The sequence below is a fragment of the Juglans microcarpa x Juglans regia genome, chromosome 2S, assembly GCF_004785595.1.
Source record: "Juglans microcarpa x Juglans regia isolate MS1-56 chromosome 2S, Jm3101_v1.0, whole genome shotgun sequence".
Classification (NCBI taxonomy): domain Eukaryota; kingdom Viridiplantae; phylum Streptophyta; class Magnoliopsida; order Fagales; family Juglandaceae; genus Juglans; species Juglans microcarpa x Juglans regia.
In genome coordinates this window covers 34,382,991-34,396,605 of record NC_054597.1, presented here as the reverse complement: position 1 = coordinate 34,396,605, position 13,615 = coordinate 34,382,991, and the positions used below count along the sequence as shown (strand labels likewise).

General features: G+C 41.0%; 1 protein-coding gene across 1 annotated transcript; it reads left to right on the top strand.

Moving 5' to 3' along the window:
- The first annotated feature begins 6,769 nt into the window (after nt 1-6,769).
- On the top strand, nt 6,770-7,858 carry LOC121253605. The gene is made up of 2 exons (XM_041153591.1): nt 6,770-7,132; nt 7,229-7,858. The coding sequence occupies exons 1-2, from the start codon at nt 6,770-6,772 to the stop codon at nt 7,856-7,858; spliced, it is 993 nt and encodes a 330-aa protein (XP_041009525.1).
- The last annotated feature ends 5,757 nt before the right edge of the window (nt 7,859-13,615 follow it).

Sequence of the window (13,615 nt, the reverse complement as noted above, 5' to 3'; positions counted from 1 at the left end):
TACTAAAAGCCGACTCTGAGGCAACGGTGCTAATAAAGATGACCAAAATACTGTGAGTTATCTCTCCAATGACGGGATATTTCACGGCATTGGTCTTCCACTATGCTAATATAACAAATTCTAGTGTATATGGGAGAAGATCCCCTGCCAAGCATCTGTCTATCTCTAAACTAGTAGAGGGTTATGTGAAAGGCTCTCACCCCACGCCAACCTACACTTTTTCCTCGTCCCGGATTCTAGAGGAGGCGGTGGGGCAGGTGTAGGTGTAGATATAGGTGCATTACTACCCTTGATCACGGTAAGCTCATCAAACAATTTATTAAGGGTTTCTCTAACCATTGTCCAAATAAAATCCGCCCATGCATTCCCGTGCGCAAGTCACAAACCATATATCATGCCATCAATCTTGATCTAAGGGTCAAGAGCAACAACCACATATAACAAAATATTTAGCCTACTCAAATCTCTCCAATTCTTGTCGTATTTGACCCTCACATCAATGTATCTCCTGCATCCTAATATGTTCACCCCTACACATTTCATCAAATTCTTCTTTTACCCTACATATTTGTTGATAGAAATCATTGGATGTAGGGTACAAAGAAACAGATAGTCACAATGTGACCTCGTAGAAAAGCCTCAAGAAATCTACAAAAGTAGCAACAACCTCCCAATCATAATCAATAGGCTTTCCTAATCCCCCGTACTCATCATAATATTTGACTTATTGAATGTCTTCATCACTCAATAATTCAAAAGCCGCCTTATATTCTTAGGCCGGTTCTAACATCAAGATGGTTGAATTCCATCTTGTAGGAATATTAGTACAAAGTCCATTCTTGGATGTTATGTCCGCATTCATCGTAGCAACCTTGAAATTCTTCAATCTAGAGGAGAAGATCTCACAAATCTCACAGCCGTTTTGACTCGTGCAACCGAGTCATCAACATCTTTCAACCCATCAGTCACAATTAAATTCAAAATATGTGCAGTACATCTGACATGCAAACAGTCACCACCTAATATTGTCTTATTTAGCTCTCTAAGATAGGTCTTAAGAAATCTCAATGTGACATAGTTAGACAAGGTATTATCAGCTGTAACTATCAAAACCCATGCCAACTCCCACTCCTTTATTGCGGCCTCCAATGCCTTCCCAACTGTCTCACTCTTGTGATAAAAAATTTAATAAAACTTCACAATTTTTTTGTGTAGTATCGACTCACAACAATGAAATGCATAGTCAAAGACATGTAATTATAATTTTGGATGGATGTCCAAGTATCGGTAGTGAGGCAAACTACTTGACCTGCCAATTGGCTCCTTAACAAATCTTTCTCTTTCTTGTAATGTTTTTTAATATCATTTGTCAATGTGTGGAGAGAAGGAAGATTAAATCTAGGTTCCAAGCAATTAGAATATTCTTGAAACCCTCTCTCTTCCACAAACTGAAAATGTAGCTCATTTATGATAACTATACGAGCTAACTTTATTCTACACTCATCGGAATCATACGCAGTATACCACTTCAACGTTGAACCTCCACTACTCCCATCCAAAATTTTTTTTAGTCCAATCTCTAGTCTAGATTGACTCTTTTTTTGTAATGATTTTAATATTGGACTCTTCTTGCATTGTTATTCTAAGTAGACTTTTTAATTGTGATTTACCATGTTTCCTATAGTGACATGTATAGAGTTTACCACAGTAGTTACACTTTGCTTGGGAGTTATTGGGGTTACAACCCTCTAGTTTGATAAAATGAGACTAAACTATGGAAACAAGTTTCTTGATTTGTGTGGAGTTGGAGGCAGGGCAAGGTTCCATCTCCATGGGGTTAGGACTAGGGTCTATGGGGTTAGTGTCAGGTGTAGGGTTAGGTGTTGGGGTATATGTAGGAGAGCTATCAACAGTCAAAAATTAGAAATGAAAACATACCACTAACATCAACAATCAACAAATAGATTCACAGCAACACCAAGGATTCACATAATGACATAACATCAATGATTCACTACAACACGAAGGATTCACAATAACACCACAGATTCACAACCGCTAACATCAATGATTCAATTGTATACTTAGCAATTTTCAGCAATTAAAAACGCATTCCATCCGTCCCAACCTCTCATGCCTCATTCTAATTTTAAACTAGAGGTGAAAGCTTTAGAATTGAAGTGAAAAAGATCATGATCTATCAATTGATTGAAATAAAAAAGATTACCAACTTTTAGATAAAAAAAAAAAAAATTGCAATAAAAGTCACCATTGCAATAATTTTTTTTTCCAAAAATTATATTAAAAAAAAAATTGTAATAAAAGTCATCATTTCATGAAAAGATATCCAATTCTCATAATGATCATAGTTCTTTATATTTTTGAACATTGGAACTTTTTATAACTCATTATATAACTCATTCCATAAATTAATTTAGGGGTTTCAACTTTCAATCTTGAAACCCCTAAATTAATTTACAAAGGAAGTGTTCTAGTTGGATTATCCTATGCAAAACCCTATAGCTTTTGAAAGGGAAAAACTTTTAGGATACCCCACGACCCAAGCTAACAGAAACAAAAAAGAAAAAGAAAAACTAAAGTGGAATAATAAGAAAAAGCAGCTTAATCCTCAACATTCCTTTTCTGTTTTTACCATCTTCTAGTTGTTGCCATTGTAATCAATAACGTTTTAGAATGTCTTGTTGCATATGATGAATGTTGCAAGCTAGCTAGATCATGTCAATAATCTAAAACAAATGAATTTAATTATTTTTTTTATTCCACTTTCAATTTTGAAATCCCTAAATTAATTTAGGGTTTACGTAAACCCTAACTTAATTAAAACCCTTAAATTAATTTAGGGTTTACGTAAACTTTAAAGTCACCAAAACACACAAAACAATTAACACAAACATCACAAAACACGTGCACAAATCGAAGCTCTACAGCACACAATTCACAAAGACACAATCTCATCCTCCAACTCCTACATTTAATCTCATCCTTCCTCCAATCTCCATAACTCAACAAAATAAAGAATAAACACTTCAAAGTTCAGATTCGATTAACTTATCTTTGGCAACAAAGATATAGACGGAGGATGACGGTTGGGGGAGTCGCAGGGGGCTCAAAGGTAAGTCACCATTTCATTGCAATAAAATTCAGCAGTGCGTACGATGAATGGACTATGACGAAGGTGCGAGAGAGAGAGAGAGAGAGAGAGAGAGAGAGAGAGAGTTTTCAGAGACTCTGAGGGAACAAAGAAGGGGGCAGGGGGAGTCGCAAGGGGGGCTCTTAACACCCCATACCAGAATGACATTGTTTTGTTTATGTTTTGGTATTGGGTGTTGTTTTATAAAAACCCCCCAGCCATAAAACGATGTCGTTTTGTCAGATACAAAATGACATTGACTTATAAATTCAGGGCGGGGGAAAATCGGGGCGGGGCTAGGCCCCCTTCGTCCCCCGCCTCTGCTGGAGACCCAAAATGCCTGCGGGGCCACCCGCCCCACGCATCTGGAGGTATAGAGCCCCACCCTGCTCATGTGGGGGTGGAGCAAATGGGGGCGGGGCCTCACTGCCCACCCCTACTTGTGGTGTCCAGATCAGACAAGGATTTGTTATGGTTTTTTGGTGAAATTTGAATGAGGCTTGAGCCAATACTCTTGGGGGTCCAGGTGCTTCGTTTCTGAAAAAAAATTTTGACCCATTATGTGACTCAAAAAACATCAAACAGAAAGTTCACTCGGCATTTGTTTGACAGGTTGCTCGTGTAAGGCCCTGCCTCTTCATCAAAGTGGCCCGGATCAGTGCGTGAAAATGGCCCAGCCATTTTCGTGTTTAGTGAGAATCCTGAACGACGTCGTTTTCGAGGTGAGTGTTTTCTTCTTCAACTTCCGTTTCTTTCCGCATTTTTCCGTTTCAGTTTCAGTTTCTCCCGCATCTCTCTCGCCCACATCTCTCTTTTCTTTTCGGTTTCATCTTTATTTCTTGTTGTTGGCATTAGTTTGAGTTTCCGAATCCCATGCCCTAGACCTCCTCACGTGGATTTCTGTTGCTGCGTTGCTTCTGGTTTCCCGAGTGTTGCCGTCTGCTACACTCTGTTTTTCCTCCATTTTTGCATTTTGGTTTCCGTCTGCAACTCACGGGCATCAATTCGCATCCCCTCCATTTTCGACTGGTAAGGGTTTCTTTCTCATCCAAGTATCGGTTTCTCCTTCTGTAACCGTGTGATTTCTGCTTCTTAGTTTTGGGTTTGGTTTATCTTCTTTTTGATGCAGTATCTGTTTTGGCTGTGAGTTTGAGTAGTTTTTGTGAGTTTTTCTGGTTGTTGCGTGGTGAGTATTTCGGGTTGGTGTTTCGTCCTAGGTTTGGATTATTTGACGTTTCATTGTAGTGGAATTGTTGGACTGGTGGTTGAGAAAATATTTGGAAGTGTTAGTTTATACTTTATGTTATGGAGTTGGGAATGGAAAGAAGAGTGCTTTGTGTAGTGTAAACTGGTTATGTTGGCAAAATCTGCGTACTTCGCTCGAGCAGACTGTCGAGCGCGATTCGAGCGAACAGCCAAATGAGCATTGGCTTGAGCGGAGTGTCGAGCGAGACTCGAGCGAACCTCTCTGACTTGCATTCGCTCGAGCGGAGTGTCGAGCGAGACTCGAGCGAACCTCTCTGTCTTGCATTAGCTCGAGCGGAGTGTCGAGCGAGACTCGAGCGAACCTCTCTGACTTGCCTTCGCTCGAGCGGTCTGTCGAGCGAACTTGGCTCGAGCCAACTGTCAAGCCAACTTTCAGCAAACATTTTTTTTAGTTCTAAATCAGTCTCCACTTATAACCAACATACTGAGTTTAGTATAGAATATTTTGGGTCGAAGGGTGGGCTGTCCGGATTGTTATTTGGCTAGTTAAGTTTGATTAAACTCGTTGAATTATGGTCTAGAGTTTGAGTCTTGAGTTGTTTAAGACCAATTGTGTATTGTTGGACTTTAATATTTAGTTTATATTATCTTATGACTAGGTGGCGAGACGGATAGAAACCGTATCCAAGTCATAGATAATACACTGCAGGAGTCAGGTAAGTGGGGTTCCTATGCTAGGTTTTATACAAGTTAATAAGACTGATGCTGATTTTATGAAAAACTTGCATATTTTGTGTTATGTTGGGAACTTGTGAAAATAAAGATCAACCTCGGTCACTCATCTGCATTATTCATGAAATCTGTGTGAAAAAGGAAAAAAAATATGTTTTGGCATGCATTGTGTAGACATGAGCTAAATTCTGTCATGTGGTTTCTGAAATCTGGAAAAGAGCGATATTGAGGATATGAAAAGTTGTGCATTTTTTTTAGAAAGAGGTTCTGGCTTTTGTGTTCAGCGTGTGTAACCGTCTGATTCTGTTTTGGTACTCTGTATTATTTTGTTATAACACCTGAAAACCTTTGGCATGGTGTACTGGTTTTCGTATCTGATTCTGTCTCTGCTTTGCTCTGCTCTGCTCTGTTATGCTCTGCTCTATTTGGGTTGGTACCAACTTCTCTGTCTCTGAGTGCACCCACTTTGGAAACAAAGTGGTTTTATTGTGGTCTTTCCTGTGTGCACACTCGTGGCTCCGAGAAGAATAAAGGAAAGATTTCACCTCTGTCTCTGCCTGGTTTGGCCACCGGGGTTAGCACAACCCTACCACGGGGATGAAACATAGTCTCTGCTCTGTTTGATGCTCTGTTTTGATTTGATGATGATACTCATTTTATATTATGCCAAAGTACCATGGGTTTTACTTGTTTTAAAACCATCGCTCTGTTATTTTGAAAATATGTTCTGTTCTGCATGATAACTCTGGAAAAATATTTTGTTCTGCATACTCTCCTTGATAAATGCTCATGTTTGCACACTAGCATATGATTTTTGCTTACTGAGTTATTGATAACTCACCCCTATCATTATAATATTTTTTCAGATGATGTGGTGAGTCCAAATGAGGACCTGGATTAGAATGCTGTTTGTGTCTAAGCTGAGGAGATGTTGGTAGAAGAAGGACTTCTGGTGTTCTTAGTTTTAATATCTTTGAGTTTTATTTATGTCTTGAGTTTAGTAAGATTTATGAAAGATTTAGTTGGTTTGTTATGACTATCGGGAGGTTATGGACCCCTTTGATTTATTATTATTGCATTAAAGATTGTGTGGAGTTTGTAATGAGATTATTGAGAAGATTTGAGATTGTTTTCATTTATGAAGTTTTTTTTGGAGTTTATTCTTTGGATGTGTTGGGAGATATGTTTATGAGTGACAAGTAGAAATTCTCCAAGTCACCCGGATTTGGGGCGTTACATTTGGTATCAGAGACAGGTTAGAATTCTGCATACTATAAACCTAGGAGGTTTAGATTTCTGTGGGTGCATAGGATTGAATATTGTTGAAGTGGGAAGTCTTAGAATTCGCAGGCTTTGCGAATAACTATGAAGTGTGGTATTTCATAGGTCTATGAACTAAATTCATGTTGATTAAGGTTTAGTTTAGTGGCGGAGCCTTCTTAAATACTCAGATGGAGTAAGATGTTAAATTTTGGAGAGATTGACTATTACTACCGTTGTGCGTTCCTCTTTTGTCTCTGTTATAGATATTCTTATATTTTTGAATTCTAATATATATATACGTTTTGTTTTTACAAATACCACTAATTTTCTATGTTCTTATAAATTCTATTTTCGAAGCGATTTTTTAAAAATTCTAGTTATTTTGTCAGGATGCCACCTCGTCGTAGAGAACGAAGCATGTCGGATCTGAATGCGATCGAGAACGAAAGGGAAGCAAACCCGAGTGCTTCCGACGTGTTACGAGCAGCTGCACATCAGTTAATTGATGACCTTGTGCAAAATCCCACGGGTCGCCAGCGTAATTTCAATGAAGGGGGTTGTACTGTTGAGCAATTCAATCGTATGCACCCTCCTTTATTTGATGGGAGAGGCGATCCAACTTTGGCGGAGGATTGGGTTCAGGACATTGAGGAGATTTTGCGAGTCCTAACTTGTACTGAGGAGCAAAAAGTGGCGTACGCCACATTCAAGCTTACTGGGGAAGCGAAGAGGTGGTGGATCTCTGAAAGATCTATCAGGGAAGCTGAGGGGACAGAGATAGTTAGTTGGCTACACTTCAAGCAGATCTTTCTTGAGCGCTTCTTCCCTAGCTCTTTCCGTGAGGACAAGGCTATGGAATTTGCCACCTTGGTTCAGGGAACCATGACGGTACATCAGTATGCTGCTAGGTTTACTGAGTTATCCCGTTTTGCTACTTATTTGATTCCCGATGAGGAAAAGAAAGCACGCAAATTTGAGCAAGGACTGAATGAGAAACTGTACGTGCGTGTGGTGGGTTTCCAGATTCGGAACTTCTCAGAATTGGTGGATAAAGCAACAGTTTTTGAAAGAACCCTTCAAAGAAGCGCTGCAATGCATGAACAGAGAAAAAGGACTACTCCTACTGGGTACCAGTCTGGCATGGATCAGGGACCATGGAAAAAGAGGAATGAGGGTAGTAGTTCAGGAAAAAGGCTGGTTCAGAGTAATCAACAGCCCTACCAGTGTAGGACATGCAATCAAGTGCACTCCGGAGAGTGCAGAAAAGGGGCGGGATTGTGTTTTCGTTATGGCAAAACAGGTCACTACATCAGGGATTGCCCAATGCAAAATAGGAGCAACCAGACATTCATACCGCCACCTCAGAGGAATGAAGTATCGGCCCAGGGCAGCAATCAACGTCCTACTGCGCCTGCTCGAGTCTTTGCACTAACACCTGGAGAAGTTGAGGGTAGGAATGACGTGATCACTGGTATGACTCTTTGGTTTTACTTCAAGGATTTATAGTTTCTATTATTTTCTTTTCTTTGATTGATTCTGGTTAAGACTTTGAATATTCTTGGTTCATGGATGAGTTTGAATGTGATCACAGGTACTCTTTCTCTGTTTTCTAATAATGCTTTTGTGTTATTTGACTCGGGAGCGACACATTCTTTTGTTTCCACGGCGTACTCTAGATTTTGCACTTTAGATACTGAAAGGTTGAGGAACAAGTTAGTGGTTGCGACCCCAACAGGAAATTCTGTAGTCTGTAGTGAGATTTTACCTGGATGCCCTCTTTCTATAGAGGGAAGACTGACGCCAGCAGATTTAATAGTTTTCCACATGGTTGGGTTTGATGTAATTTTGGGTATGGATTGGCTGGCTTCCTATCACGCCAGTATTGATTGTGCTAAAAAGGAAGTGGTATTCAGACCCCCTAATGAAGGTGAATTTCGGTTCACAGGGTCAAAAGTGAGGTTGACTCCACCCATCATTTCTACCATTCAGGTTGGAAAACTGTTGCATAAAGGTTGTCAGGGATTCCTAGCCTGTGTGGTAGAAGCGCCAAAGGGGGAAGTGATGTTGGAACAAATACCTGTTGTGAGAGATTATCCAGAGGTCTTCCCTGAAGATTTATCGGGACTTCCACCCGAGCGGGAGGTAGAGTTTGCTATTGAGTTAGTTCCAGGCACGGCACCCCTTTCGAAAGCACCTTATCGCATGGCGCCATCTGAATTAGCGGAACTCAAAGAGCAGTTGCAAGATTTGTTAGATAAGGGTTTCATCAGGCCCAGTGTTTCACCTTGGGGAGCTCCAGTTCTTTTTGTGAAGAAGAAGGATGGATCGATGAGAATGTGTATCGATTATAGGGAACTTAATCGGGTGACCATAAAGAATAAGTACCCGCTACCCCGTATAGAGGATTTGTTTGATCAGCTTCAGGGTGCTCAAGTATTTTCAAAGATTGATCTTCGATCAGGTTACCACCAGTTGAAGATCAGAGCTGAAGACGTGGCTAAGACGGCGTTCAGAACCCGTTATGGCCATTATGAGTTTTTGGTCATGCCTTTTGGCCTGACTAACGCCCCAGCCGTATTTATGGACTTGATGAACAGAGTGTTCCATGAGTTTTTGGATAAGTTTGTGGTTGTCTTTATTGATGATATACTGATATACTCCAAAAGCGAGACCGAGCATGAAGAACATTTGAAGTTGGTACTTGGGACACTCAGAGACAAGCAGCTGTTTGCTAGGTTGAAGAAGTGTGAATTTTGGCTTGATTCAATCACGTTTCTGGGGCATGTAGTTTCGAAGGATGGTATTTCAGTGGACCCAGGAAAAGTGGAAGCCGTGGTTAATTGGTCGGCACCGAGGAATGTTCATGAGGTTAGAAGCTTTTTGGGATTGGCGGGGTATTAGCGTCGATTCATTGATGGGTTTTCCAAGATAGCAATTCCTCTCACTGCACTCACCAGGAAAAATAATAGGTTTGAATGGACAGCAAAGTGTGAAGAAAGCTTCCAAGAGTTGAAACAGAGATTAGTGTCAGCCCCGGTGTTAACAGTTCCCACAGCTAGAGGCGGATTTGTTGTCTATAGCGATGCTTCTAGGCTTGGTTTGGGGTGTGTACTGATGCAACATGGGAAGGTTATAGCTTATGCCTCACGCCAACTGAAAGTGTATGAGCAGAATTATCCCACCCATGATCTGGAACTCGCGGCAGTCATTTTTGCACTTAAGCTTTGGAGACATTACTTGTATGGAGAAAAGTGCGAAATTTTTACGGATCACAAGAGTTTGAAGTATTTCTTTACCCAAAAAGAATTAAACATGAGACAAAGGAGGTGGCTTGAGTTGATCAAGGATTATGATTGCACCATTAATTATCACCCAGGCAAAGCTAATGTTGTAGCAGACGCTTTAAGTAGGAAGTCAGTGGGACCGACAATTGCAGCTATTACCACTCAGCATAGGTTGCTGATGGATTTAGAAAGAGCCGGTATTGAAGTCTTTTCTAGTGATACAAGTGCTGTCATGGCCAGTTTAGTAGTTCAACCTGCTTTGATAGATAGAATCAAAGATGCTCAGAAAGTGGACTCAGAGTTGGTGAAGCTAAGGGAAGAGATCGGAAACGGGGACAAACCTGAATTTTGTATTTCCAAAGATGGAGTTTTGAGGTTTAGGAGTAGAGTATGCATACCTGCTGATGATGAACTAAAAAGGTTGATTCTTGAAGAGGCACACCGTTCTTTGTATACTGTTCACCCAGGGAGTACCAAGATGTATCGGGATTTGACAGAGTCCTTTTGGTGGAATGGCATGAAAAGGGAAATTGCTAAATTCGTAGAACAATGCCTGACTTGCCAACAAGTGAAGGCGGAACATCAGAGACCTGCAGGATTATTACAGCCACTTCAGATTCCAGAGTGGAAATGGGAACATATCTCCATGGATTTTGTGACAGGTCTACCAAGGACCGTAAGCGGGCAAGATGCTATATGGGTGATCGTGGATCGCTTATCGAAGACCGCCCGTTTTGTGCCCATTAAAGTTTCTTATAAACTAGAGAAACTAGTTGAACTGTATGTGCGGGAGATAGTGAGGTTGCATGGAGTACCGGTATCCATTGTGTCGGATAGAGATCCTCGCTTTACCTCGAAGTTCTGGCAAAGCTTACAGGAGGCAATGGGTACTCAGCTAAGTTTCAGTACCGCTTTTCATCCTCAGACAGATGGACAGTCAGAAAGAACTATTCAGATTTTAGAAGACATGTTGAGGGCATGCTTGATGGATTTCAAGGGATCTTGGATGCAACATTTACCATTGGTTGAGTTTGCATATAATAATGGCTTCCAGGCTAGCATTGGGATGGCACCTTATGAGGTTTTGTATGGCAGGAGATGTAGGTCTCCATTGTATTGGGATGAAGTAGGTGAAAGGAAACTTCTAGGGCCAGAGATTATTCAGCAGACCACCGAAAAGATAGATATCATACGGGCTAGAATGAAAGCAGCTCAAAGTCGACAGAAGAGCTATGCAGATAAACGCCGCCGTCAGTTAGAATTTGCGATGGGAGATAAGGTTTTCTTGAGAATTTCACCAATGAAAGGAGTTATGAGATTCGGAAAGAAAGGTAAGTTGAGTCCTAGATACATTGGGCCGTTTGAGATTCTTGATCGGTTTGGACCGGTGGCGTACAGGGTGGCTCTACCACCGGCGTTCTCGGGAGTGCATAATGTGTTCCATGTGTCCATGTTGAGAAAGTATATCCATGACCCCACTCACATCATAGATCATGAACTCTTGCAGATTCAAGAGGACATGACCTACACCGAGGAACCATTGCGGATTCTGGACAGGAAAGAGCAAGTGTTGCAGAATCGAACTATTTCTTTGGTTAAAGTATTGTGGAATAATCATGCTATCAATGAAGCATCTTGGGAATTCGAGGAAGAGATGCGAGTAAAGTATCCTCACTTGTTCGAAATAAATTATTATAGCTTGTAACGAATTCCGAGGACGGAATTCTTGTAAGGGGAGGAGGATGTAAGGCCCTGCCTCTTCATCAAAGTGGCCCGGATCAGTGCGTGAAAATGGCCCAGCCATTTTCGTGTTTAGTGAGAATCCTGAACGACGTCGTTTTTGAGGTGAGTGTTTTCTTCTTCAACTTCCGTTTCTTTCCGCATTTTTCTGTTTCAGTTTCAGTTTCTCCCGCATCTCTCTCGCGCACGTCTCTCTTTTCTTTTCGGTTTCATCTTTATTTCTTGTTGTTGGCATTAGTTTGAGTTTCCGAATCCCATGCCCTAGACCTCCTCACGTGGATTTCTGTTGCTGCGTTGCTTCTGGTTTCCCGAGTGTTGCCGTCTGCTACACTCTGTTTTTCCTCCATTTTTGCATTTTGGTTTCCGTCTGCAACTCACGGGCATCAATTCGCATCCCCTCCATTTTCGACTGGTAAGGGTTTCTTTCTCATCCAAGTATCGGTTTCTCCTTCTGTAACCGTGCGATTTCTGCTTCTTAGTTTTGGGTTTGGTTTATCTTCTTTTTGATGCAGTATCTGTTTTGGCTGTGAGTTTGAGTAGTTTTTGTGAGTTTTTCTGGTTGTTGCGTGGTGAGTATTTCGGGTTGGTGTTTTGTCCTAGGTTTGGATTATTTGACGTTTCATTGTAGTGGAATTGTTGGACTGGTGGTTGAGAAAATATTTGGAAGTGTTAGTTTATACTTTATGTTATGGAGTTGGGAATGGAAAGAAGAGTGCTTTGTGTAGTGTAAACTGGTTATGTTGGCAAAATCTGCGTACTTCGCTCGAGCAGACTGTCGAGCGCGATTCGAGCGAATAGCCAAATGAGCATTGGCTTGAGCGGAGTGTCGAGCGAGACTCGAGGGAACCTCTCTGACTTGCATTCGCTCGAGCGGAGTGTCGAGCGAGACTCGAGCGAACCTCTCTGTCTTGCATTAGCTCGAGCGGAGTGTCGAGCGAGACTCGAGCGAACCTCTCTGACTTGCCTTCGCTCGAGCGAACTTGGCTCGAGCCAACTGTCAAGCCAACTTTCAGCAAACATTTTTTTTAGTTCCAAATCAGTCTCCACTTATAACCAACATACTGAGTTTAGTATAGAATATTTTGGGTCGAAGGGTGGGTTGTCCGGATTGTTATTTGGCTAGTTAAGTTTGATTAAACTCGTTGAATTATGGTCTGGAGTTTGAGTCTTGAGTTGTTTAAGACCAATTGTGTATTGTTGGACTTTAATATTTAGTTTATATTATCTTATGAATAGGTGGCGAGACGGATAGAGACCGTATCCAAGTCATAGATAATACACTGCAGGAGTCAGGTAAGTGGGGTTCCTATGCTAGGTTTTATACAAGTTAATAAGACTGATGCTGATTTTATGAAAAACTTGCATATTTTGTGTTATGTTGGGAACTTGTGAAAATAAAGATCAACCTCGGTCACTCATCTGCATTATTCATGAAATCTGTGTGAAAAAGGAAAAAAAATATGTTTTGGCATGCATTGTGTAGACATGAGCTAAATTCTGTCATGTGGTTTCTGAAATCTGGAAAAGAGCGATATTGAGGATATGAAAAGTTGTGCATTTTTTTTAGAAAGAGGTTCTGGCTTTTGTGTTCAGCGTGTGTAACCGTCTGATTCTGTTTTGGTACTCTGTATTATTTTGTTATAACACCTGAAAACCTTTGGCATGGTGTACTGGTTTTCGTATCTGATTCTGTCTCTGCTTTGCTCTGCTCTGCTCTGTTATGCTCTGCTCTGTTTGGGTTGGTACCAACTTCTCTGTCTCTGAGTGCACCCACTTTGGAAACAAAGTGGTTTTATTGTGGTCTTTCCTGTGTGCACACTCGGGGCTCCGAGAAGAATAAAGGAAAGATTTCACCTCTGTCTCTGCCTGGTTTGGCCACCGGGGTTAGCACAACCCTACCACGGGGGTGAAACATGGTCTCTGCTCTGTTTGATGCTCTGTTTTGATTTGATGATGATACTCATTTTATGTTATGCCAAAGTACCATGGGTTTTACTTGTTTTAAAACCATCGCTCTGTTATTTTGAAAATATGTTCTGTTCTGCATGATAACTCTGGAAAAATATTTTGTTCTGCATACTCTCCTTGATAAATGCTCATGTTTGCACACTAGCATATGATTTTTGCTTACTGAGTTATTGATAACTCACCCCTATCATTATAATATTTTTTCAGATGATGTGGTGAGTCCAAATGAGGACCTGGATTAGAATGCTGTTTGTGTCTAAGCTGAGGAGAT

Coding starts and splice junctions, on each gene's coding strand:
- LOC121253605 (XM_041153591.1), top strand. CDS start 6,770: ATGTCGGATCTGAATGCGATCGAGAACGAAAGGGAAGCAAACCCGAGT. Junction 7,133..7,228: donor AAGCTGAGGGGACAGAGATA/GTTAGTTGGCTA, acceptor ACCTTGGTTCAG/GGAACCATGACGGTACATCA.